General features: G+C 38.1%; 2 protein-coding genes across 15 annotated transcripts in view; one reads left to right on the top strand and one right to left on the bottom strand.

Moving 5' to 3' along the window:
- Positions 1–9510: 9510 nt before the first annotated feature.
- On the bottom strand, positions 9511–17025 carry LOC105468950 (transmembrane protein 126B). 3 transcript variants are annotated; one of them, XM_071075927.1, is made up of 6 exons: positions 16878–16992; positions 14268–14439; positions 13775–13896; positions 12034–12227; positions 10223–10334; positions 9511–9973 (listed from the first exon to the last, which is right to left on the bottom strand). In XM_071075927.1, exons 3-6 carry the CDS (start codon positions 13885–13887, stop codon positions 9790–9792), a joined length of 603 nt encoding a protein of 200 aa, XP_070932028.1. In that variant the 5' UTR covers positions 13888–13896; positions 14268–14439; positions 16878–16992; the 3' UTR covers positions 9511–9789. The 3 variants fall into 3 exon arrangements, with proteins under 3 accessions (XP_070932028.1, XP_070932027.1, XP_070932029.1); XM_071075926.1 differs by lacking the exon at positions 14268–14439 and having other exon boundaries at positions 16878–17025; XM_071075928.1 differs by lacking the exons at positions 13775–13896; positions 14268–14439 and having other exon boundaries at positions 12137–12227.
- Positions 17026–17167: 142 nt separating this feature from the next.
- LOC105468849 (discs large MAGUK scaffold protein 2) overlaps positions 17168–23348 on the top strand; it is a 2241192-nt gene continuing 2235011 nt past the window's right edge. For 3 of the 12 annotated variants that reach the window (XM_024788714.2, XM_071075909.1, XM_011719255.3), the window contains exon 1: positions 17251–18959. In XM_024788714.2, coding sequence (XP_024644482.1) covers positions 18941–18959 — 19 coding nt within the window. In that variant the 5' untranslated portion in view covers positions 17251–18940. Of the gene's footprint in view, positions 18960–23348 lie in introns of all 12 variants that reach the window. The other 9 variants (XM_024788715.2, XM_071075911.1, XM_024788713.2 and 6 more) reach the window with 6 other exon arrangements.

The raw sequence follows: 23348 nt of genomic DNA, 5'->3' as shown, positions 1-23348 counted from the left end.
TGTGACTTAAATGCTGCATGAATCTGCTGAAAATAGTTGATCCAGGAAGATTACATACTTTTCAAAGATAATAATCATAAATTAAAAGAGGGACTTCTAGCTTCTGGAAGTGACACAGTAGCTTATGTTGGACAGACCCTGTTGCAAATAACAATTATAAACTCTGGACAAGGAAGAGATTCTTTTCGAAGACCCTAGAAAGCAACCAAAATAGCATGAAAACACAGGAGGGTATATAATTCTAGAAAGAAGGGCAAAATAAATGTGGGTAAGATCCACATTTATCCAGGATTTTTCATGAGGGCATTAGTCTGTGCCGTACATGGGGAATAGTGTGCCAGTATAAAGCAGCATTCTTCCCATTCTAAAAAACTCAGAAGTTGAAATTTGGAAATGCCAGATCAACTGAAAATTGGGGCAGGAACCTTGAAAAGGGAGTCCCAAAATCTGTCTAAAAAAATCCCCTCAAAGCTTTAGCTCACAATATAACAGTACATGCAAGTGGTAAGACCCAAAGAACCCAATGGACAGCAACAGTTGGAAGACTGGAAGAGCTGAAGTGAAATTTCAGCAGTCGTCTGATGCTGGGAAGATAGTGTATTTTTGAATATTTAAATTCAAATATTTGAAATTTAAATATTTCCAAGTTATACAGACTGGGTGAGAACTTCGGACATTCCACTGAGCAACATCTTAGAATTAATGACTACATCCAACGACTAAGGCTTATGCCCTAGAATCAAGGGCAAAATCAACCAAATCAATATTTAAAAAAAAAAAAAATCAAATTAAGCAAAAAGGAAGTCAAAGAGGAAGGAATAATAAAGGTAAGAGTGGAAATAAATGAAAGAGAAAAGACAAAAACAAAAACAATAGATAAAAAAACCAACTGTGATTCTTTGAAAATAATAAAATCAATAAGCCCTGATAAGACTAATCAAAAGAAAAAGAGACCAAACAACTAAATCGTTTTGGACCGAAGGGACATTAATACAGATTCTACACACATTAACAGGATAAGGAGAGGATATTATGAACAACTTTAACCTAGTGTGTTCAACAATTTAGACAAAATGGACAAATTGCTTGGTCTTGTTAATTGCTTATCTGGAGAGTTACAATTTATTTTTTCTTTTAAATCTTATAACCTACAACCTTGCTAAATTAAATAAGATTTTACAAATTACATAGATAATTTTATTTCTTCTTTTCCAATCTGGCTAGACTCTCCCATACAATGTTGACTAGAAGCAAAAAGCAGACATTCTTGCATTTTTCCTGATCTTAGGGGGAAGTCATTCAGTTTCCCACCATCATCATGTTAATTATAGTTTTTTTTGTAAATGCCCTTCAAAATCTTAAGGAAGTTCCCTTCTTTTCCTCATATGCTGGGAGTTTTTATCAGGAACAGATGTTGGATTTTGTCAAATGCTTTTTCTGTGTCTATTCAGATGATCATTTATTTCCTTGTTTAGTCTGTTAATACAGTGAATTATATTGTGTAGAGGCTCCACGTTCCCCAGTCATCTTTCTGTGTGCTGACCAAAAATCACAGAGCGCCTTGACTACTTTGTGACCCGGTCAGCTGCAGTTTTTTCCCAGTAGGCTTGAATCCAAACTGAGACCTTAAAACATTTCCGGGCACTGATAAAGGTATCTAGGTTGTTGCCCAAAACACTAAAATAAACTGGCCCTGAGCCAGATTCCTTAAGCCCTCGTATAAACTCCACATCCTAATCCCCTGGTTGTGAACTTCTAGCCTTTTCTCTTGCTGTTTGTGGTGAGGATTGCTGCAGTTCACTCATATAAAAGTTCCCCTAATAAATGCTTTGGACTGATCACCCTGGTGTTTAGGGCTTCTTTCTATGAATCCCAACCAGCCTAGTCTCAGGATGACTCAGGACACTCCCTTGTGGAAACTCCCCTGCTGTCACTTTTGGGGTGACTCCTGCTGTGGGTTTGGTGGAACAAAACATATTGAGTGATTTTTTAAATGTTAAGCCAATTTTGCAAGCCCCGCTTGGCCACGAGGTACTATTCTGTGTACATATTTTTGTATTTGGTTTGCTAAAAGTTTGTCAAAAGTTTTTATATCAATGTTCATGAGGAGTATTAGGCTGTAGTTTCTTTCCTCAAAATATTTTTATCTGGCTTTGACATCAGGATATTGCTGGACTTATTGAATGAGTTGGCAAGTGTTCCCATCTCTTCATTTTTTTTGGAGAGTTTGCATCATATTGTTATTATTTCTTCCTTACATGTTTGATAGACTTTACCAGTGAAGATTTCTGGATCTGAATTTTCCTTGTAGGGAGGATTTAACTACAAATTCAGTACTCATGATAGATATATGGCTACTCTGATTATCTATTTCTTTTTGGGTGAACTTCACAAATCTTCACAAAACAAGATCAAATATTCATTTATTCATTTTACCTAAGTTCTGAAGTTTATTGGCTGAAATTGTTCAAAAATATTTTCTTGTTATATTTTAACATCGGTAGAATCTGTGGTGAAACATCTCTCTTGATATTGGTCACTTATGTCTTCCCTTCTTTATGCCTGATCTATCTGGCTAATTGTTTATTATTTTTGAAAATCTCAAATAACCACCTTTTGGTTTTATTGATTCTTTTCTATTGGTTTCTGTTTTCTATTTTTTTCCCTTTGTTCTATATTATTTCTTTCTTATTCTTATCTAGGATTTGACTTGCTCCTCTTTTTCTCATTTCTTAAAAACGTAGCTGGGGCAATTGATTTGAGATCTTTTTCCCCTCTAACATATGTGTTTATCATTACAAATTTCCAAGTACTGCTTTAACTGTATCCCATAGATTTTTAAATGTTCTGTATTATTTTAATTCAGTTCAAAAGAATTTCTAATTTCACTTTGCTTTCCTCTTTGGCCTGTGGATTTTTTTTCTTTATACTTTAAGTTCCAGGGTACATGTGCATAACGTGCAGGTTTGTTACATATGTATACTTGTGCCATGTTGGTGTGCTGTACCCATCAACTCATCAGCACCCATCAACTCGTCATTTACATCAGGTATAACTCCCAGTGCAATCCCTCCCCCTTCCCCCTCCCGATAATAGGCCTCAGTGTGTGATGTTCCCCTTCCCGAGTCCAAGTGATCTCATTGTTCAGTTCCCACCTATGAGTGAGAACATGTGGTGTTTGGTTTTCTGTTCTTGTGATAGTTTGCTGAGAATGATGGTGTCCAGTTGCATCCATGTCCCTACAAAGGACACAAACTTATCTTTTTTTATGGCTGCATAGTATTCCAAGGTGTATATGTGCCACATTTTCTTAATCCAGTCTGTCACTGATGGACATTTGGGTTGATTCCAAGTCTTTGCTATTGTGAGTAGTGCCGCAGTGAACATACGTGTGCATGTATCTTTATAGCAGCATGATTTATAATCCTTTGGGTATATACCCAGTAATGGGATGGCTGGGTCATATGGTACTTCTAGTTCTAGATCCTTGAGGAATCGCCATACTGTTTTCCATAATGGTTGAACTAGTTTACAATCCCACCAACAGTGTAAAAGTGTTCCTATTTCTCCACATCCTCTCCAGCACCTGTTGTTTCCTGACTTTTTAATGATTGCCATTCTAACTGGTGAGAGATGGTATCTCATTGTGGTTTTGATTTGCATTTCTCTGATTGGCCTGTGGATTTTTTAGAAGTGTGTTAGTTTAGTAACAGTTCCAATTTTCCAGATACCATTTTGCTATTGATTTCCAATTCAGTTCCATTCTGGCCAGAAAATATACTTTGTATGATTTGAATCCTTTTAAGTTTATTGAGATTTATAAAGTAGATTCTGGTCCATCTTGGTAAGTGGTCCACATGTGCTTGTAAATAATGTATACTCTGCTGTTGTGCCAAGAATTCTAAAAACATCAATTAGCACAAGTTGGCTGATGGTCATTATCCTTTCTGAATTTCTACCAACTTGTTTTATTAATACTGCGAGAAGGTTATTAAAATCTCCAACCATTATGAGGATTTTCTGTTTCTCGTTTCAGTTCTATTAACTCTTGCTTCACGTTATTTTCAAGCTCCATTATTGTATGAATAAACACTTAGGATGAATCGATCCCTGTATAATTGTGAAATAACCTCCTTATTTCTTGGTAATATTCTTTGCTTTGAAATTCACCCTTTCCCTCTCTCCCTCGCTCCCTTCCCTCCTTCCTTCGAGTCAGGGTCTCACTCTGTCACCCAGGCTGGTGTGCAATGGCACAATCATGGCTCATTGCAGCCCCAACCATCTGGCAAGTGATCCTCTTGCCTTAAGCACCTGAGTAGCTGGGACTACAGGATACTATGCCCAGCTAACTTTTTATTTTTTGTAGAGACAGGATATCACTATGTTGCCTAGGTTAGTTTTGAACTCCTGGGATCAAGCAATCTTCCAGACTTGGCTTCCTAAAGTGCTGGGATTACAGGCATGAGCCACTGTGCTTGGCCTGTTTGATATTAGTATGGCCACTCCAATAACTTTTTTTTTGATTAGTGTTAACACAACACAGCTTTTCCTATCCTTTTAACCTATTTGAGTCTTTAGATTTCATGCAGGTTTTCTTTTAGACCATATAGGTGGATTTTGCTTTTTATCTAAATTAGGCAATTTCTGACTTTTCATGGGGGAGTGGTTAGACCATTTATGTTTAATATGATTTTTATATTTTAGAGTTTAAATCTATCAGCTTTCTATTTGTTTTCTATTTGTCCTATCTGTTCTACATTTCCTTCTGCCTGTTTTTGGACTAATTGATTTTTTTTCCATTTCATCATCTTTCATATCCTACTAGTTATAATTCTTTTAAAAAATTGTAATGATCGCTTTAGCATATGTAGTACACAGGTAGTTTCCTAAGGCTATCTTTAGAAAGTACCACAAACTGGGTGGCTTAAAACAACAAATTTATTCTCTCACTGTTCTGGAGGCTGTAAGTCTGTAATTAATGTATTGGCAAGGTTGGTTTCTATTGGAGGCCCCGAAGGAGAATCTGTTCGATCCTTCTCTTTTAGCATCTGGTAGTTGCCTGCAATCCCTGGTGTCCGTTGGTTTATAGATGTGTCATTCCAATCCTTGCTTTTGTACTCACATGGTGTTCCCCCTTATGTATTTGTGGCTTTATGTGGACGTTTTCCCTCTCTGTTGTGTTTGTGTACTCAAATTTACCTGGTATTGTAAAGACATCAGTCATTGGATAAAGTTCATCCTAATCCAATATACTGCATCTTAACTTGATTACATTTGCAAACACCCTGTTTCCAAGTAAGGACATATTCACAGGTACAGAGCTTAGGATTTGAACATATGTTTTGAAGGGGCCAATTCAACCCCCACAAGAGTATCTTTATCATGATCTACTTTCAAGTAATATTATGTCACTTTATGTATAGTATTAGAATTTTATACCTTCATGTCTTCCCTCCTAGTCTTTGAGTTATTGTCATACATTTACTTCTACTGTTATGAACCACATAATATAAAGTCATTTGTTTTTGAAACAAGTTTTTAAAATAAGGACAATTTATATTTACCCACAGATTTGCCACTTCTAGTGTTCCTCATTTTTCTAGATTTCCATCTGATATCGTTTTCCTTCTATTTGAAATACTTCTTCAAGATTTCTTAGAATGCAAGCCTTCTGGTGATTCATTATTTCACATTGTGTAAGTCTAAAACAGTATTTGGTTGCAGGATTTTTCTGTTGTTGTAGTAAAAGCACATAACATTACATTTACCATCTTAACCGTTTTTAACTGTGCAGTTCAGTAGCGTTAAATATATTCACATTGTTATGCAACAGATCTCTAGAACTTTTTCATCTTGCAACGCTGAAACTCTATACCCACTAAATACTGATTCCTCCTTCCCATTTCTCCCAGCCTTTGGTAACCATCTTTCTACTGTATTTCTATAACTTTGACTACTTTAGGTACCTTGTATGAGTGGCATTACACAGTATTTGTCCTTTTGTGACTGCTTATTTTGCTTATTTCACTTTGTGTAATGTCCTCAAGTTTCACTTATGTTGTAGCATGTGGAAAGATTTCCTTCTTAATGCTGCATAATATTTTGTTGTATTATACCACATTTTCTTTATTAATCTATTGAAGGACATTTGAGTTGCTTCCGCCTGTTGGCTATTGTGAATAATGTGCACAGGTCTCTTCAAGATCTTGTTCTGAATTGGATATATATCCAGAAGTGAGAATGCTGTACTGCATGGTATTTTCCTTTAATTTTTTGAGGAACCACCATACTGTTTTCCATAATGGCAACATTCACAACACAGTGCACAAGGTTTCTAACTTCTTATTTTCTGTTTTTTGGATAGTGGCCATCCTGATGGGTGTGAGGTGATGGTTTTGATTTGCATTTCCCTAATGGTTAGTGATGATGGTGTCTTTTTATATGCTTAGTGGCCATTTGTATATCTCTTTTTTGAGAAATGTTTATTCAAGTCCTTTGCTCATTTTTGAAGTCAAGTTATTTGGTTTTTGTTGTTCAGTTGTAGAAGTTCCTTGTATATTCTGAATACTAACCACTTATCAGATGTACGACTTGCAATTATTTTCTTCCATTCTTTAGGTTTCCTTTTCATGCTGTTTTTTATTTTGACACACACAAGTTTTTCAGTGTGATGTAGTCCCAATTTGCTTGTTTTTGATTTTGCTACTCGTGCTTTTGATGTCGTATCCAAGAAATAGCTGCCAAATCCAATGTCCTGAACAATTTCCCCCAAGCTTTCTTGTGGTAGTTTTGTAGTTTGCTTTGTCTTTGGGTTCACAAATCTTTTCTTCTGCGATGTCTAATCTTGGGGAGACTTTGGAGTGGATTTCTTTGTTCCTGTAGTGAAGCTGGTGGGGTTTAGGGCTACCAAGATTCAATTATTCATGTTTATTAATGTCAGTTTGCCTGTTTTTTAGAATGATGAAGCTAGGGGAGTATGGGGTATGCATCTTTGGAAGGCTCTTTTTTTGTTTTTTAATGAAGCTGAGGAAAGTGGGTGAATAAATTCTATGAAATTCAACCACATGTGTAAAATATTATTTCTTCATTATTAGATTACTATTTAAACTTGAAAATTCAAAAACTGAATAGTTAATGCAAGATAAAACAATTGTACAAAAGCAGAGAGAAAATCAGTACACAATACAACCCAAGCAATGCAGTGCAATGCAATAACACCACAAAAGTGGGGAAAATCACATGGTGAAGGGAGTCAGGGGAAATGAAGAGGTAAGAGTGAAGGTAAGTTCTCATAAGAGGGACCATATCTTAGTTATTATTGTATACCTATCAGGAAAAACAGACAATGTAAACACATTTATTGAGCAACTTCTACATGCCAGGTGTGGTATGGTATGGTTTTATGTACTTTACTCTTTAGAACCACAGTATAAAGCAGTTGTTAATATGTTTTAAAACACAGAAAGTTTACATAACTTGCTCAACCTGTAGTATTGAGTGTTGAATCAACATTAGCTGAATAAGTGAATACATGTTTATTCAAATGAAAGATATGTTGTGGATTATCTTTGGTGGACTTTTCTAATCTTCTCTACAGAAGTGCTAGACTGATAACTACAGACTAGGAAGAGGACCATAATACTTGATATGCAGCAATAGCAACAATAATTGCTGCTGCTATGGTCTAAATGTTTGTGCCCCTGAATTCATATTTTGAAATACTAACCCCAAGGTGATGGTATTAGGTGGTAAGGTCTTTGGGAAGTGATTAGGTCATGAGGACAGAGCCCCATGAATGAGGTTATTGCCCTTATAAAAGAGGCTCCAGAGAGCTCTTTTGCCCCTTCCATCATCTGAGGACACAAGAAGGCATTACCTATGAATCAGAAAGCAGGCCCTCATCGGACACCAAATCGTAGCTTCCAGAACTATGAGAAATAAATTTCTGTTGTTTATAAGTCACCCAGTCGATGCTACTTTGTTACAGTAGCCCACGTGGACTAAGATAGCAGCTAATACATATAGACTTCCTATGAGTTGGGTACTGTTTTGATTTACATATATTAACTCATTTAATACAATACTTTGAGACTGAGTACAGTTTTTATTCCTCATTCTATAGATAAGGAGACTTAAGTGCAGAGAGATGAAGTAGCTTATTCAAGATTATCCTGTTAGTAAGTAATGAGGCCAGGATTTGAACCTTGAATGGAGCTCCAAGCTGTACTTCACACCTTCTGCACATGTTGCTTTTCTTCACTGGCTCACCTGGCTTCACCTTTGGGTTCAGGCCCAGAAGGTCAAGGTTTCCCTAATTTCTCTTTTCAGCCTCTTATAGTCACTTTGACAAGTAGTGCTTTCCTAAGCTAAAGGAAATATTGATTGCCTTGCCAGCTTTTTTTATTACAAAGACAATCTGAAGTCATGGAGTAAGGTACAAATCTATTTAGCTTTCTGGTGGTAGGAGAGGTGAACTTAAGTCAACCTTGTTATATTTCCAGGATTACCACATTTTAAATCTCAAAATGAATATGGTTAGGACATGGAGAATGAGATGTACAGTTCCATTCTGTAATTCTTCTCATCCATGTTCATTTTCTGAACTAAGATAAATGCGTAGCTCAGGGATGCCTTAGCAGACTCTAAAGAAACATGCTGTAAACTCTTTAGATTTTAAGCTTCTTTAGTGACAAGCACTGAATCTTTGTACCCTTGGTGCCTATCTCAATGCATGGCAGATAGGCACTCAATAAATATTCTTTCTTGGAAACAAGAACTGAAGGTTAAAAACAATTTCTTTGAACTATATAGTGAAGACAATTTGTAAATGAGAAGATAGTATCAATGCAGAGAAATGGGCTATGTTATTCCCATACCTTCCTTAAGAACTTCCAATTCCTCCTTCAAAATTTGGCTCAATTGTTACTTTTTTCCACCACAGCTTCCCCTTCTGCCTAGTTAACAAGCATACCCTCAGTGCCCTTAAAGAATTATGTGTATACCTCTCAAATCCTCTCATAGTATATGTTCACACTTCTTATCCTCCTCAATTGAGTTCCTTCTAGGTAAGGAATGTTCATTTTCTTTTTTTTGTTCATATGGAGTTCTGCTCTGTCGCCCAGGCTGGAGTGTAGTGGCGCGATCTCAGCTTACTGCAGCCTCTGCCTCATGGGTTCCAGCGATTCTCCTGCCTCAGCCTCCCAAGTAACTGGGATTACAGGCATACACCATCATGCCCAGCTAATTTTTTTGTACTTTTAGTAGAGATGAGGTTTTGCCATGTTGGCCAGCTGGTCTCAAACTCCTGACTTCAGGTGATCCGTCCGCCCTGGTCTCCCAAAGTGCTGGAATTACAGGCGAGAGTCACCATGCCCAGCCAGAATGTTTATTATATTTAACACAGTGCCTGAGAAATAGCTCAATAAATGTTTGATGAATGAATGAATATATAGCTGCACAGATGAGACCTTGAAGCCCAAACCCATTTCCGCATACAAAAAGGAAAGATGAAACTTTTATTATTATATTTATTGATACTGAATATTTATTATCTGTTACATACCAGGCAAAATGGACACACCATCAGGAGATAAAACTTGTATCTTACATGTAAGATGAAACTTATATTTATTGATTGAATTATTGAATATTTTTTGAGTATTTGCTATACCAGGCAAAAGGCACAGAAACAAATTATCTGTTCAGTTACTTTTAACTCTTTCAGCAATGCCTGAGTCCTCTTTATAAAAACTTCATTCTGCTAAGTTAGCAACCGTTCATTTTTTTTGGTTACTCTTCATGTATAGTTTTCTCAAGTGTCCCTTCAAATATTGCATAATGGTATAGACCATTTAATATTCCAAACGTAGTCTGAAAGACTAGAGGAATCACCATTAATTTCATTTGTGTTTGACAAAGCCTCATCCAATGGAGTAAAACCCTTCCTTTTGGTGGCAGTGGAACGGTATGATACCTAAAAAGAAAAAAGAGTTAATCACTTTTTCTGGATATGAATGCTATTAGAAGTTTGTTGACTTCTCCTAAACTGATAACTGCCTTTCTAGGTCTATAATGTAGAGAGCAAAAAAGTTAAAAGTTAGCTATCTGAAATACCAAATGACCACATATTGATTCAAATATATCATAGACAGCTAAAGAAAAAAGAGAGTTTATTAACCTAAAAAAAAAAAAAAGTAAAAAAGAAGGAAAAGGAACAACTTACTTAGTTGCCAGACGTCCATTTTTAGTAAAAGCCAAAGAACTGGGATAGAAAACACCACAAACTATGCCGATCAGTGAACTTCTGAAAACACAGTTTTCCTTGCTTATATTTTCTGGAAAACAAAAGTAAATTTGGTTTTCCTTTAAAACTCAAGAGCTATTAAGACAGTGTTGTACCTCAGAGTAGTTATCTGCACTATCCTCAACCACAACTAAACCATAGAAAGAATATCAGAAATTCAAACTCTGTGGCATATAACAGGCTAAATGCAGCACATTTTAAAAAGTTTTTATTGTACTTTATCACGTAGAGAATTACCTCTAACATATGTGGTTGTTGTAGAAGCTATTTTATTTTTTAGAGACAGAGTCTCACTGTGTTGCCCAGGCTAGAGTACACTGGCATGATCTCGGCTCACTGCAACCTCTGCCTCCAGGGTTCAAGCAATTCTCATGCCTCAGCCTCCCAAGTAGCTGGGATTATAGGCGTGCACCACCACACCCAACTGGTTTTCTATTTTTAGTAGAGACTGTGTTGGCCAAACTGGTCTCGAATTCCTGACCTCAAGTGATCTGCCCGCCTTGGCCTCCCAAAGTGTTGGGATTACAGGCATGAGCCACCATGCCCAGCCAGAAGCAATTTTATAATGACAGAATACTAAACTAGCAGACCAGACCTGGATTCTAGGTTAATACATTTTTATTATCTACTATGTATCAGGAATGTGCTAGGTGCTAGGAATACAGTGGTATGTAAAAGACACCTGGCCGGGCGCGGTGGCTCAAGCCTGTAATCCCAGCACTTTGGGAGGCCGAGGCGGGTGGATCACGAGGTCAGGAGATCGAGACTATCCTGGCTAACATGGTGAAACCCCGTCTCTACTAAAAATACAAAAAAAAACTAGCCGGGCGTGGTGGCGGGCGCCTGTAGTCTCAGCCACTTGGGAGGCTGAGGCAGGAGAATGGCGTGAACCCGGGAGGCGGAGCTTGCAGTGAGCCGAGATCACGCCACTGCACTCCAGCCTGGGAGACACAGCGAGACTCCGTCTCAAAAAAAAAAAAAAAAAAAAAAAGACACCTGATCTCTGACGTTCTGGCCAGTTTACAGGAATGAAAGACATGAGATAAATATTTAAATAATTATAAGTGTACACAATACTTTGAAGATAAACTATATAGAGAATGTATCTAGACACCTAATGTACAATGAGGGAATCAGAGGTCTCCCTGGGGAAAAGATACTTAAGCAGTGACCTGAAGAATGAATGATGGATAGAGGCTCTATCAATTACTAGTTGTGAAACTCAAGGTAAGGTGAAGGGCAGGAAATAACATTAAAAGCCCATAATATGACAGATATTGTGGTAGTCATTTAACCTACAGTATCTTTTAATTCTCACAAAATCCTGTGAGGTGAGTACTATTAGTCCTAATTCATAGATAAGACAAGGGAGGCTCAGAGATGAAATTACTTGCTGAATGTCACAAAACTTAAGTGGCAGGAGGTAGGATACTGAAATGATGTTTGTTATATGCCACAGTCAATTCTTTTCCCAGTATGTTGTTTATTAGTGGACTTGAACATGCCTCAGTTTGGGTTGCTTGCTTATCTACAAAAAGAAAAAAATATGATTTACCTCATTAGGAGGATTGTTGCAGGGATTAAATATGACAAGGCATATGAAAGGACTTTGTAAACTGTACAGCACTATATAAATGTAAAGAATTATTATTAGCAGTAGCAACAGCATATGTTAATCAGTAACTTTACTTAGACAAAACTACATTATACATTAGTGAATTTAAATTCACCTGAATACAAAGGATCAATTACAAGAAGCTTGTAAGTAACTACAGTAGACAAAAATGGAAGTGTAGCCAATGATGCATATGTTTTCAAAGCATCGTGTTTAACCTTGAAGCAGCGTCTGAACAGGAAGTTTGAGAATATTCCAGAGAAAACAGCTGTTGTTCCAAATGACGTCGTTTGATATATATTTGGTGTCCTAATAGAAAAAAAGAAAAATTCCGTTCACTGTAACATTGAACTTAATGGATACAGCCTTTCCTAAAAAGTTGTTATTGCATATTTACTCAATATGAAATACTTCTTGAGCACTTACTATGTGAAAAGTATTTTCTAAGGGCTTAAGATAGGGCAGTAAACAAGGCAAAAGAAAAAAAGAAAAGGAAAGAAATTTCCCACCCCTCATAGAACTTGTATTCCAATGAGAGGACATGATTCTCTTTCTGAGAATATTTACAGTAGTTCTAAAATAGAGCTCTTTTAAATAATTTTGGTCACAAATAAATATAAATATGCTCCAATGTAGCCAAATTTTATGAGTTACCCAAATCGAAGAATACCTTTCCTGCAACTAAAAGATTTACTTTGCTTAAGTTCATCTAAAAAAAAGCTATTTACATTTGGTTAGGCCTTCTATTTCTGCATTAGTCCCAGATACATTTAAAATAATTTGTCCAAGATTTAGAAAATTTCATCCAAAAAAATCTGATCTAGTTTTCTTATTAAGACCCATACCTAAATCCAGGAAATAAGATCAACTGTCCTTTGGTTTTATTCTTGAACTCCATTCATTTAAAAGTCAAAATGGCCAGTCTGGCCAACATGGTGAAACCATCTCTACTAAAAATACAAAAATTAGCTGGGTGTGGTGGTACACGCCTGTAATCTCAGCTACTTGGGAGGCTGAGGCAGGAGAATCACTTGAATCTGGGAGATGGAGATTACAGTGAGCCGAGATTGTGCCACTGCACTCCAGCCTGGCTGACAGAGTGAGACTCTATCTCAAAAAAAAAAAAGTCAATATGTTAATGTGAGACTATATATATGAAATCTGTATTCCCTTTTGCTGTACTAAGTACTGTGGCTGAGATAATCAATCCTTAACTGATTATAATTACTCACCAATTAAATATAAGTACCCCCCCAATGATTTTCTCTTACTTTTAATTAAAATATATTTACTGCACAAATGTTTTAGCAATACTTTTGGATACTTTTTTTTTTTTTTTTTTTTTTTGAGACGGAGTCTCCCTCTGCCGCCCAGGCTGGAGTGCAGTGGCTGGATCTCAGCTCACTGCAAGCTCCGCCTCCCGGGTTCACGCCATTCTCCTGCCTCAGCCTCCTGAGTAGCTGGGATTACAGGCGCCCGCCACCTCGCCCGGCTAGTTTTTTGTATTTTTTTAGTAGAGACGGGGTTTCACCGTGTCAGCCAGGATGGTCTCGATCTCCTGACCTTGTGATCCGCCCGTCTCGGCCTCCCAAAGTGCTGGGATTACAGGCTTGAGCCACCGCGCCCGGCCTCTACTTCTGGATACTTTTTAAGAAACAAAAGAAATTATCCACAATCCCAAATATTCCAACAAACCACTATTTTCATCTGTTCTTGTTTCCCTCATTCTTTTTTTTAAGGATGTGTTCTTCATAACCAACTCAAAGAATAGGATAACAAAGAATAGGATCTCAGAAACAATGGCAATACAAAAGACTTGCAAATAAAATGATTTTCAGCCTGGGTATTTCTCTTACATTTCTTTTCTAAGATAGTCAAAATTTTTTTCTATGATTTCTATGATCATTGGTCTTCTGAGTTTTGCATCTTCTAGAGAAGGACTGGGTTGACCATGCATAGATGCTGTCATCTTGACATCCTGGAAAAAAAAATTCCAGAGCCATAATAGCTAATGATATTCATATTACATAAAACCTTACAGAATTCTACAGATTCAGATTTGAAAACATTTACAGTTTAGTAGTGTGCCAGGTACTGTGTCGTCTGCTTTCACATATTTTGTTAATAATTCAATCAACATTTACTGAGCTCTTATTATCTGTTAGACATTGGCTTTTTGTTATTATTTTTTATTTTCTTGCTAAACATCCTACAACACACAGACATTGGCTTTCTGATTCACACACTAACTTGAGAAATTGGTAGTATAATGATTATCTCTATACAGATGAGAAACTGAGGGTCTGAAAGGTTGGCTTGCTTAAGATTTAGTTTAGAGGGATAACATACTGATACTGTTTCTGTTTTCCTCTCTCCTCATTCTGAGAAGGCAGTCAGGCCCTTTGTAGTTGTCTTCCTAGCTCTTCAGGTGGGGAGGTGGAAACAATGGCTGCTTATTGACATCTCTATCCTCAGTTTCTCATGAAAGACTGAGTTCATTTTGGAAATCGTGTTTCATTTCCTAGAGAGGTAGGAGAGAGCAGGGATTGCCTTGGAGAACAGTGAGAGAGAAAAATCAGAAAGAGGGACACTGCTCCAGGAAGGGAACAGGCAGTAGATTGTGGCTACTACTTTGAAGTACATAAATTACATAACCAGTTTCCTATTACCACCTATGGTGGAAGCAGAGCCTTTGCTAGAAATGATTATGTAGTATAGCAGAGACCCACACCTGCCACCACACCTGGCTAATTTTTGTATTTTTACTAGAGACAGGGTTTCACTATGTTAGCCAGGCTGGTCTCGAACTCCTGACCTCAAGTGATCTGCCTGTCTCGGCCTCCCAAAGTGCTGGGATTAAAGGCGTGAGCCACCGCGCCGGGCCCCAGAGACCCACAGCACTGGGCTCCTTGGTTGGAAGGTTCTTATGTCCCAAGTGTGATGAACAGACAGCTGCCAATGTCAAGGGACCATGAAGACTTGGCCAGTAGCATCTTAACAGAAACTAGAGAGATTAAAAAACAAAACAAATCAACAACAACAAGAAAACAAACCCTGCACTCTCAGACAGGATCCTTTCTGAATGTTTTGCTCTGCGCAAGACTCTAGAGTTTCTGTGAAAAGTCTTAATAACATTTGTTAAATCCAAACATGTAGTTGCAAATGTTTACCTACTACAGCAGCCAAGTGGAAAGTCTATTGCCGCTAAATTCACTGCTTTTTACTCTTTTTCCTCCAGATTAGCCAAATAGCCTCTTTACAAATGTACACTAATCTCAATTTTAACGTTTATATTGAAGGCAAATACTAAATCTCAAAGTTAAGGAGTCCTAGACAAGAGGATTAGAGGGGATAAAGCATAATGAATACACAAAATACTTCATAAATCAGTGGTTCTCAACCTTCAGCATGCACAAGAATCACATGGGGTATTTATTTGAAATGCAGTCTCATGAACTCCCTCCTGAGATATCTGGATTCAGCAGGAGTAGGATGAGGCCTAGAATCTGCATTTTAATAGCACCAAGTGCTTTTGATGCTGTAGTCAATGGACACATATTGAATATTACCGTAATACTCATTTGCTGAATGAGCGGTATGTACCAATCCTAACTATAGAAGGGCCAGTTGATTATACACGGCTCCTGGCATCAACATACGTAAGTTATGAGCTCCTTTGAACCTTCTTATGGCATTACACAATGAGTAATAATGGACCAATTTCTTTCTCTGCATCATCGCAGAATTGTACTCAATCTTTTTCTGTAACATTTCTGGAGAGGGCAGGGGGGAAAAAAAGTAAAATATTTTACAAATTACAATTTTTCAGTGACTAGACTTACATCTTTTTCCTCTCCTGGACACCCAAATGGAAAGTATAAGGGATAGTAACATCTAAGGGAGATTCTATACCTAACCCATCTATTGTACTAAGATGGCAGATGTCAATAACATGAGTAACCATAAACCTTACATAAATTTTTGTTTTGCTCTCATCCAATTCACTGAAGTCCTCCACCTTCCACCAAAAACAAAAAACAAAATAAACTTCCAGGCAATATCTTCTACTAATCTCCTACCTAGTCTACACCCTAAACTCTCTATAGGGAAAGCAGACACCCAGGATTATGATTACAGGATAGCAAATACTGAAATACTGAAAAGAACACAGGATATATTATTGAGTGCTTAAGCTTTGCAAGGCACTGTGAAAGAATCGACTGCTTTCATTACACCCCTCCCCTCTTAAGGTCACTCAACTAGTCACCACGCTTATACCAGTAAGAGTGGCTTATAGTTTGCAAATCATTTAACGGTTTTGTAGTGCTTTCATGTGTATTATTTCACCTAATAATACATTTTTCACCTAATAATAAATTTCAACTTTAGAATTTTATTCAGTATTCTCTCATAATTTAGGGAGCACCTGGTATATGCCAGGCCTCCGAGTAATCAAGATACAGTCATCCCATCCTCAGGAATCCACAATGTAGTGGGAGTTCAGAACAAAAATGCTGGCAATTTAAACACAGAATGAGAGAGTGACATAAACGAAAAACCCAACAACCTAAGAAAAGGCAAACTTAATCTAGCCAGAGGAGGCGTGGGAAGGCTTCCCGGAGGAAGTGACATTTAAACCAATATCCGAAAGAGAACAATTTGGCAGGGGAGTTGGGACGGATAGAAGCAGGGAAATATTCCAAGTTGAAGAAAAAGCCTGTGCAAAGGCCTGGAGACAAGAGAAAACAAACCGCAGATAATGAGTACTAGAACTTAGGTAATCTACGTTCTCTCCGCCTCTTTCCACAACAGCTGGAGACTTAATCGACTGCTCCTTGCATGGACTTGGGGGCTGTTTTAACTTTTCAAATCTCCTTTAAGTGTATCATCTTGGAAGACTCTGCCAACACTTTGAAGCTGCAGAAATCACCCCCCATACCACTTCGGATTTCCGCCTACCTTGGACGCTTCCTCAGTTACCACCGGCACCACACCTGAATCCCTCAGCTTGGCCCCAGCCTCATACCCGAACGCCGCCATTTTGATGGCTCACGTGATTTGCTGGTGGGCGGGAAGTGGTGCGGGTTTACGGCTCATGCCTCTAGCTTGCAGCCCGGGCCCGCCCCCCTCAGTCAAAAGCCGCGCCCTCCATCCTGTCTGTGATTGGGCGCGGTGTCTAGAAATTACGGCCACTTATTCGCTTAGAGGAGGGCCAGGTGCCTGTGGGTCAGCCCCCATCGCCAGCAGAGTATTTCCTTCCCTTGCTATTTGTCAGTTTAGCTCCCTGTTTTCCTCGCGTCTTGCGGGGAGGATGGGGCGGCCCAAATGTTGGAATGTTACTGCGCTCTTGCCTCTCCTCAGGGCACCTCTGGTAGCTGGGAACTAGCTGCCTGCCCCTTTCAGTCCTTGAGGGAACTCGCCCCTTTGCCCTGGCCCGTGTGGTGGTAAAGCTCTGTTTCTCGGGCACCTCCTCCTCCAAACCCCCAACCAGCCGCCCAGCGCCGTCAGAGCAGCCCCGACTAGCCTCCTCCCCTCTCAGCCGTCTGACTCCTCTCCCCAGTCTGTAGTCCCCTCAATTTCCATCCTTTAGCCCCGCTTGGAAGGAGACCGGAGAGAAATTTGCCCACTACCCCCCGAGAAGACCCACTTGTCAGTAGTGTCTCAGAGTGGGGGGCACTGCAAGGCCTGGCGCTGTTTTGTGCACGTTAAATGCCCAGCAGTATCTCCCAGACCGGCAACCCCCGACCCTCCAGTCTCCATGTCTTAGAGAAGCCAAATTCGAGAGTTATATAATTTCTAGTGCTGCTGTTGCTCCTGCCTGAAGAAACACTTCATCGCGTGGAGGGTGCAGGACATTTCAGTGCTCTTCCCTAAAAGAACGGGGCTTGGGCAGGGGTGGCCAGCGGTGGCAGAGAAATGTCTTGTCTTTTCTGCAAAAGGAAGGTGGGTAGTTTGAAGAGAGATTGAGAGAAAAGGATGTGGATGTGAAAGCCAAGCAGCTGCACTTTCTCATTTTGAGGAAATCGCGGACCGTTTGCATAGCTTATGCTTACATGTCTAATACTACTACGGCGTCTCTGAAAACACCTTTGGGGGAAGGTTTGGCTTCTCTCGAAGTCTCAGTGTTTTTCCTCGCTGGATAGGGAGCTGCTTGGATGCGAAGAGATGGCATGATGTGAATGACTCCAGTGTGAAGAAATCTGCTTCGCCAACTCATCCTGCATCAAGTGCCCATTGAGTAGCACTGTCACTTTAATGTCTCCATGCCAAGGGATTGCTTTCCTTTTTTTTCAATCCTCTCTGTTAATACATGGGAGGATCAGAATCAGAGGTGCATTAAGGATCAAGCCTGGGGGCTTGGAGAGCACAGAAGAAAAAAATGAAAGTGACAGCAAGCTGGATTCTGAGTTACTGAGGGGGTGAGATCCGGAACTTCTGATCAGTAAATAGAAGGGGGCCTTTCGGTGTGTGTTCTGCCACAGAAAACTGTTCAAACTCACCTATCTTTTTAGAGACTGGAGTCAAAGAGGTTTTTAAAAGTATTTTTTGGGAGGTGGGGTTAAATTTTTCTCTACATATTTGAGGATCTTTTTCATCATGTTTCAGTTTGACCATGTATAAAGTAATGAGACAGCTGTCTAAATTTGGTTTGTGCCTTAAATGAGTTAGTCATTGAACTTCCAAAAATGTTGCTGCCTGAAGAGGAATTTCAGTAACGTTCTTCATGTTTACAATAATTTTCCCAGTTTGTAAAAACAGTCTAAATATTTTCTGAACATTGAAAAACTTGAAAAACTAAAAAATTACGTTTCTGTAAACTCTGTGGGCGGTGTAAAAAGTTTAGTTGTGGAAAAAGTACATCATTACTTTCTTTATCTGACATAGAAGACTCAGCCTGGATTTCAAAACTGAACAGTGAAGTGGTTTGCAACAGTTACCTGGCTCTTGGCCTCAAACCAGCTGGATCAAACTGAGACCTGAAAAGAGATCTTGAATTCTGTGGCAGTGGAAAGACCCTAAGAATGCCAGTCAAGAAGAAAGGTGGGCTATGAGGTTGTTATATAATATTTCTGCCTTTTGTTGATTCTGGTACTTGTAATTTAAACTATATTCCATTTGAGAGTAAAATTTTGCTTCAGTTTGGGGGAAATTTTTGTTGTAATATAGTTTCAGTGGTACATAATTCAGTAATATCTTGCTAAAGTAAAAGGAAGTAAGACTATAGTATTTATTGATAGATATATACGATTTCATACATCAGGTTGTTTATATCACCATTGGTAATAAGAATAGATTCAGTACCGCAGATTTGGAATCTTCTCTAGCTTGTTTTCTTAGCTTGTTAAAGGTTGCTTTTAAGCGGTCTTTAAAAAAACTTGTACAGTGGAGCTCTTCCTCATGGGTTTAATATTTATCAAGCTAATTACAGAGTTGTGAAAGGTAGCAAAGTAATTTCATTTGCACGGAACAAAATTATAGCTTTATAATTTATCTTTTGGTTAAAAATAATTTCTTATTTGGATTTATTCTAGTGTAAATCTTCACTTTTGTGATAAAGCACAACTTTCATGACTATTGTGCTTTTCCAGATATATGCATTATCCAATAACATGATTGTCAAGTTCCCCATATGGGGCAAACTCCTGTTTTTTTCTCCCTCCTCAACAACTTTTATTATTGGAATTGATCAAGATCTAGTGAATTACTGAAGCATAGTTGATTATAATCCGAACTTGGGGATTCAGTTTAGCTTAGATGCAGCCCAGGTTAACATTGTTCCAAAGGATCTTAGTTTGGGATTGTTTTTGTTTTGTTTTGTTTTGTTTTGTTTTGACATGATATGGCAGGTGAGATCAGCTGTAAAGAGTTTCTCAAGAGTTTTGAATCAAAATTTATATGACATCCTTGAACTCTGCTATACTGGACTAAGGTAGATCCAAATGTTGTCCAGTTACGTGAGTTGCTACAGTCTGAAACTAAAGCTCTGGGTGAATTGCAGGTTAAAGTGGAACTTATCTCTGCATGGTGTTTAATTCTTCTACCTGTGGATTTGTTAGGGATGTTGAGGAAAATTATAATCACTGAGATGCCTTATCCAAGCTGATATTTACCTAGAACTGTGATTTCTGCACACTGGGATTTAAGATTGAGATTGTTTCCTCCCCCTGCTGTTTCTAATAATACCACTGACAGAAGTAAACTCTCTATGAGATTTTGGAGCCACACCTGTCCAGACCAGACACAATTGGTTTATCGAGAATAAGAATAGTTTTGGGAGTGTAGCCAATAAACGATATGGCTCTTTGACATATTTAAGTTGATGTGTGTTTTTATTCTTTCTACCATTTCTCTAGACAGTTTCTTTGGATTACCTTATTTTGAACTAATAATGGAATTAAACACATGTGTGTGTGTGTGTGTGTGTGTGTGTGTGTGAGAGAGAGAGAGAGGAAAAGAGTGAGAGGGAGACAGAATGGGAAGAGGGAGAGAGAGAGAGAAAGAGATAAACGGTATATAGGAAGGAGGAGGAGGAAGCTCAGTTGATATTCTAGATATAACTTAACTAAGCAGGTTTAGTTAGAAAGTTTAGGACTTAATGTTTCTAAACCCCATAATCTGAGTTTCTTAAAAGTTCTTCCCTTTAAAAAACTGTTACAGAAATTGCTGATACATTGCTGAAATTATAATACTTTAGAAGTATTCCTCTCCTCCTTTGCCTACTTCTTTCTCTCTTCCTTTGCCTCCCTCCTTCCCTTTCTTCTTTCCTTCTTCGATAAATTGACTGATGGATTGAATTTTTAAAGGAATCAACAAGTTCTAATTAGAAAAACAAATGTATATTTCTATGATACCAAAGTATATGTTATATAGTTTTCCTTATAAACTGATCTAGAGAAACAATGTATCTTGCTTTTAATCTCTTAAAACTGTTAGTATTATGATACATATTCTTGAATATTGTAGACAACTAGCCAAACAAGTTATAATGTGTGTGTTATATTTTTCATTGGCTATGCTTACTATCTCTACTGTTTACCTAATATAAGAACAGTATTTTTAAGTTTAACCTAGATTTATTCTGCAGGGATCACTGTCCTCTGTCACCTTGAGTCTTTTTCTCTCTTCATTGTTTCATGTGGTAGACATGATGAAAGAGCTAGACTTAATGTGATTCTAACAATAACTATCCCCACTGAGCTAAGTGTTTATTCATTGTTGAACATATTCTCATTAAAGTGTGAAATTTTCATAAGATGGATTTTCATTTGGTATTTATTTAGTATATTGTTGTCAAAGAGAGAGGAGATTCTTTTATTGATACCATGCAACCATGGTGGGAATTGGGAATGGGTGTGACATCTTACTAAGCCCACTTCTAGGTGCCATTCTGGACTGCTCTTGGATAAACTGAAACTACTGTTCCTCAAACCCCATGTTAACTGCTCGTTTGCTTTATGACATTACTTTCTACTTCTCTCACTCTAGTCTCTTCGCATTTTTACAGATCTCAGTTTTATCAACAGAAGGCTCTTCTGTTTCCCTGTTGGATATTTTTTTTTTCCTCAACAGTTGCTTTTCATTCAAGATTCTCTTATCTATAGTAGTAACTGGATTTGCTCCCAGGTGAGCCCTTGGGACAATCTTGAACATATTTTAATTTGTGAAAATTTAGGACCAATTCAGGATAAGTTGTATTAGTATTCTCTGATATGATGCAAGACCATAGTGTGTTATAAGGGTCTGTTTTAACAAGTCTTCTTGAATTGATCTGATATGATTTCCTACTGGGTTAATGTAAGAAATAAAAGTTAATGATAGTTATGTCATTTCTTGTGTTTTACAGCAGAAAGTTGCTGTTTTAAGGATAAAAATGTGCTTTAACAGAATTTTCTAGTACAACGCAGCTTCCTTTTTGAATAGCTTTTTGTTCTCATTGTCATTAAATATGTGGAAAAAATCAATGCCTTTATTACTTTAAGATAGATGTTCATTTCATTTCGGTGTTTTAAAAAATTGTCCCGTTACTGGGCGCAGTGGCTCACGCCTGTAATCCCAGCACTTTGGGAGGCCCAGGTGGGCGGATCATGAGATCAGGAGTTCAAGACCAGCCTGGCCATCATGGTGAAACCCCATCTCTACTAAAAATACAAAAATTAGCCAGTATGGTGGCGTGTGCCTGTAATCCCAGCTACTTGGGAGGTGAGGCAGGAGAATCGCTTGAACCCAGAAGGCGGAAGTTGCAGTGAGCCAAGACTGCGCCACTGTACTCCAGCCTGGCAACAGAGCGACACTCTGTCTCAAAAAAAAAAAAAAAAAAAAAAAAAAAGTCCTGTTGTCTTCTGAGCTTCCTTTAAACTAGTATAGAAGTTTGTCTGATATTATTTATTTATATGACCCTTTATTTCCTTTGAATTCTTTTTTTTGCAATGGTTCTCAGTGATATAATGGAGTATATATATAAACATATTTTTTTATCATGTACTGAAAGCTAAGTCCTATCTTCTTATATGTGTATGTTTTGACATTATAGCTTTCAAAGGAAGCTGAAGAATGTTGTGTAATTGGAATCTTTTTTTTTTTTTTTTTTTTTTGGAGATAGAGTCTTGCTCTGTAGCCCAGGTGGGAGTGCAGTGGTGTGATCTTGTCTCACTGGAACCTCCGCCTCCGGGGTTCAAGCAATTCTTCTGACTCAGCCTGCTGAGTAGCTGGGATTACAGGCATGTGCCACCATACCTGGCTAATTTTTGTATTTTTAGTAGAAATGGGGTTTCACCATGTTGGCCAGGTCGAACTCCTGACCTCGTTATCCGCCCACCTCGGCCTCCAAAGTGCTAGGATTACAGGCATGAGCCACCGTGCCTGGCCTTAGACTCTTAAGACATGATATTGCCATATATCTCATAGGCACCCTTGAAACTGAGATTACTGTTTCCTGGACTCACAGTTCTTTAATGATCTCTTTGCTTTTGGTTGGCTGTATACTTCATAAATATGTCATTTCTGTTTTTTTTTTTTTTTTTTTTCTCCCTCTGGGGAAGAGGACCTTATGACTCTCCTGTTTATTTTTTCCCTATTCAAAGTTTTTCTCTTTCGTTGTTTCCTGCACGTTATGGCTTAACTTCTGGTTTTATAGTATCTTACTAATTTACATTTGCTTTTCATTATCTGGGTATACTTTCTTTTCATCTCTAGTTTTTCTTAAGTTCTTAAAATATTTTTTTTTTCAGAGGCAATAAGGGGGGAAATATGTATAGGTATATCTCAGAGATATTGCGGGTTAGGTTCCAGACCCCTGAAATAAGGCATATTATCACAATGAAGCAAGCTACTCAAATATTCTGGTTTCCCGATGCATATATGCAATATATTGTATAGTACGGTATATATGCACTGGGAAACCAAAATGTTTGTTGTATACAGTACAGTATA

Source organism: Macaca nemestrina, chromosome 12, assembly GCF_043159975.1.
Source record: "Macaca nemestrina isolate mMacNem1 chromosome 12, mMacNem.hap1, whole genome shotgun sequence".
NCBI classification, from domain to species: Eukaryota; Metazoa; Chordata; class Mammalia; order Primates; family Cercopithecidae; genus Macaca; species Macaca nemestrina.
This window is presented reverse-complemented; position numbering and strand designations above follow the sequence as displayed.

Excerpts from the sequence above, each read along its gene's own strand:
- LOC105468950 (XM_071075926.1), bottom strand. The coding sequence starts at position 16,958 with ATGGCGGCGTTCGGGTATGAGGCTGGGGCCAAGCTGAGGGATTCAGGT. Across the intron at positions 12,228-13,774 it reads GACTATCTTAGAAAAGAAAT|GACACCAAATATATATCAAA; the intron begins GTAAGAGAAATA and ends TTTTTCTATTAG. Across the intron at positions 9,974-10,222 it reads AATGGACGTCTGGCAACTAA|GTATCATACCGTTCCACTGC; the intron begins GTAAGTTGTTCC and ends TTTTCTTTTTAG.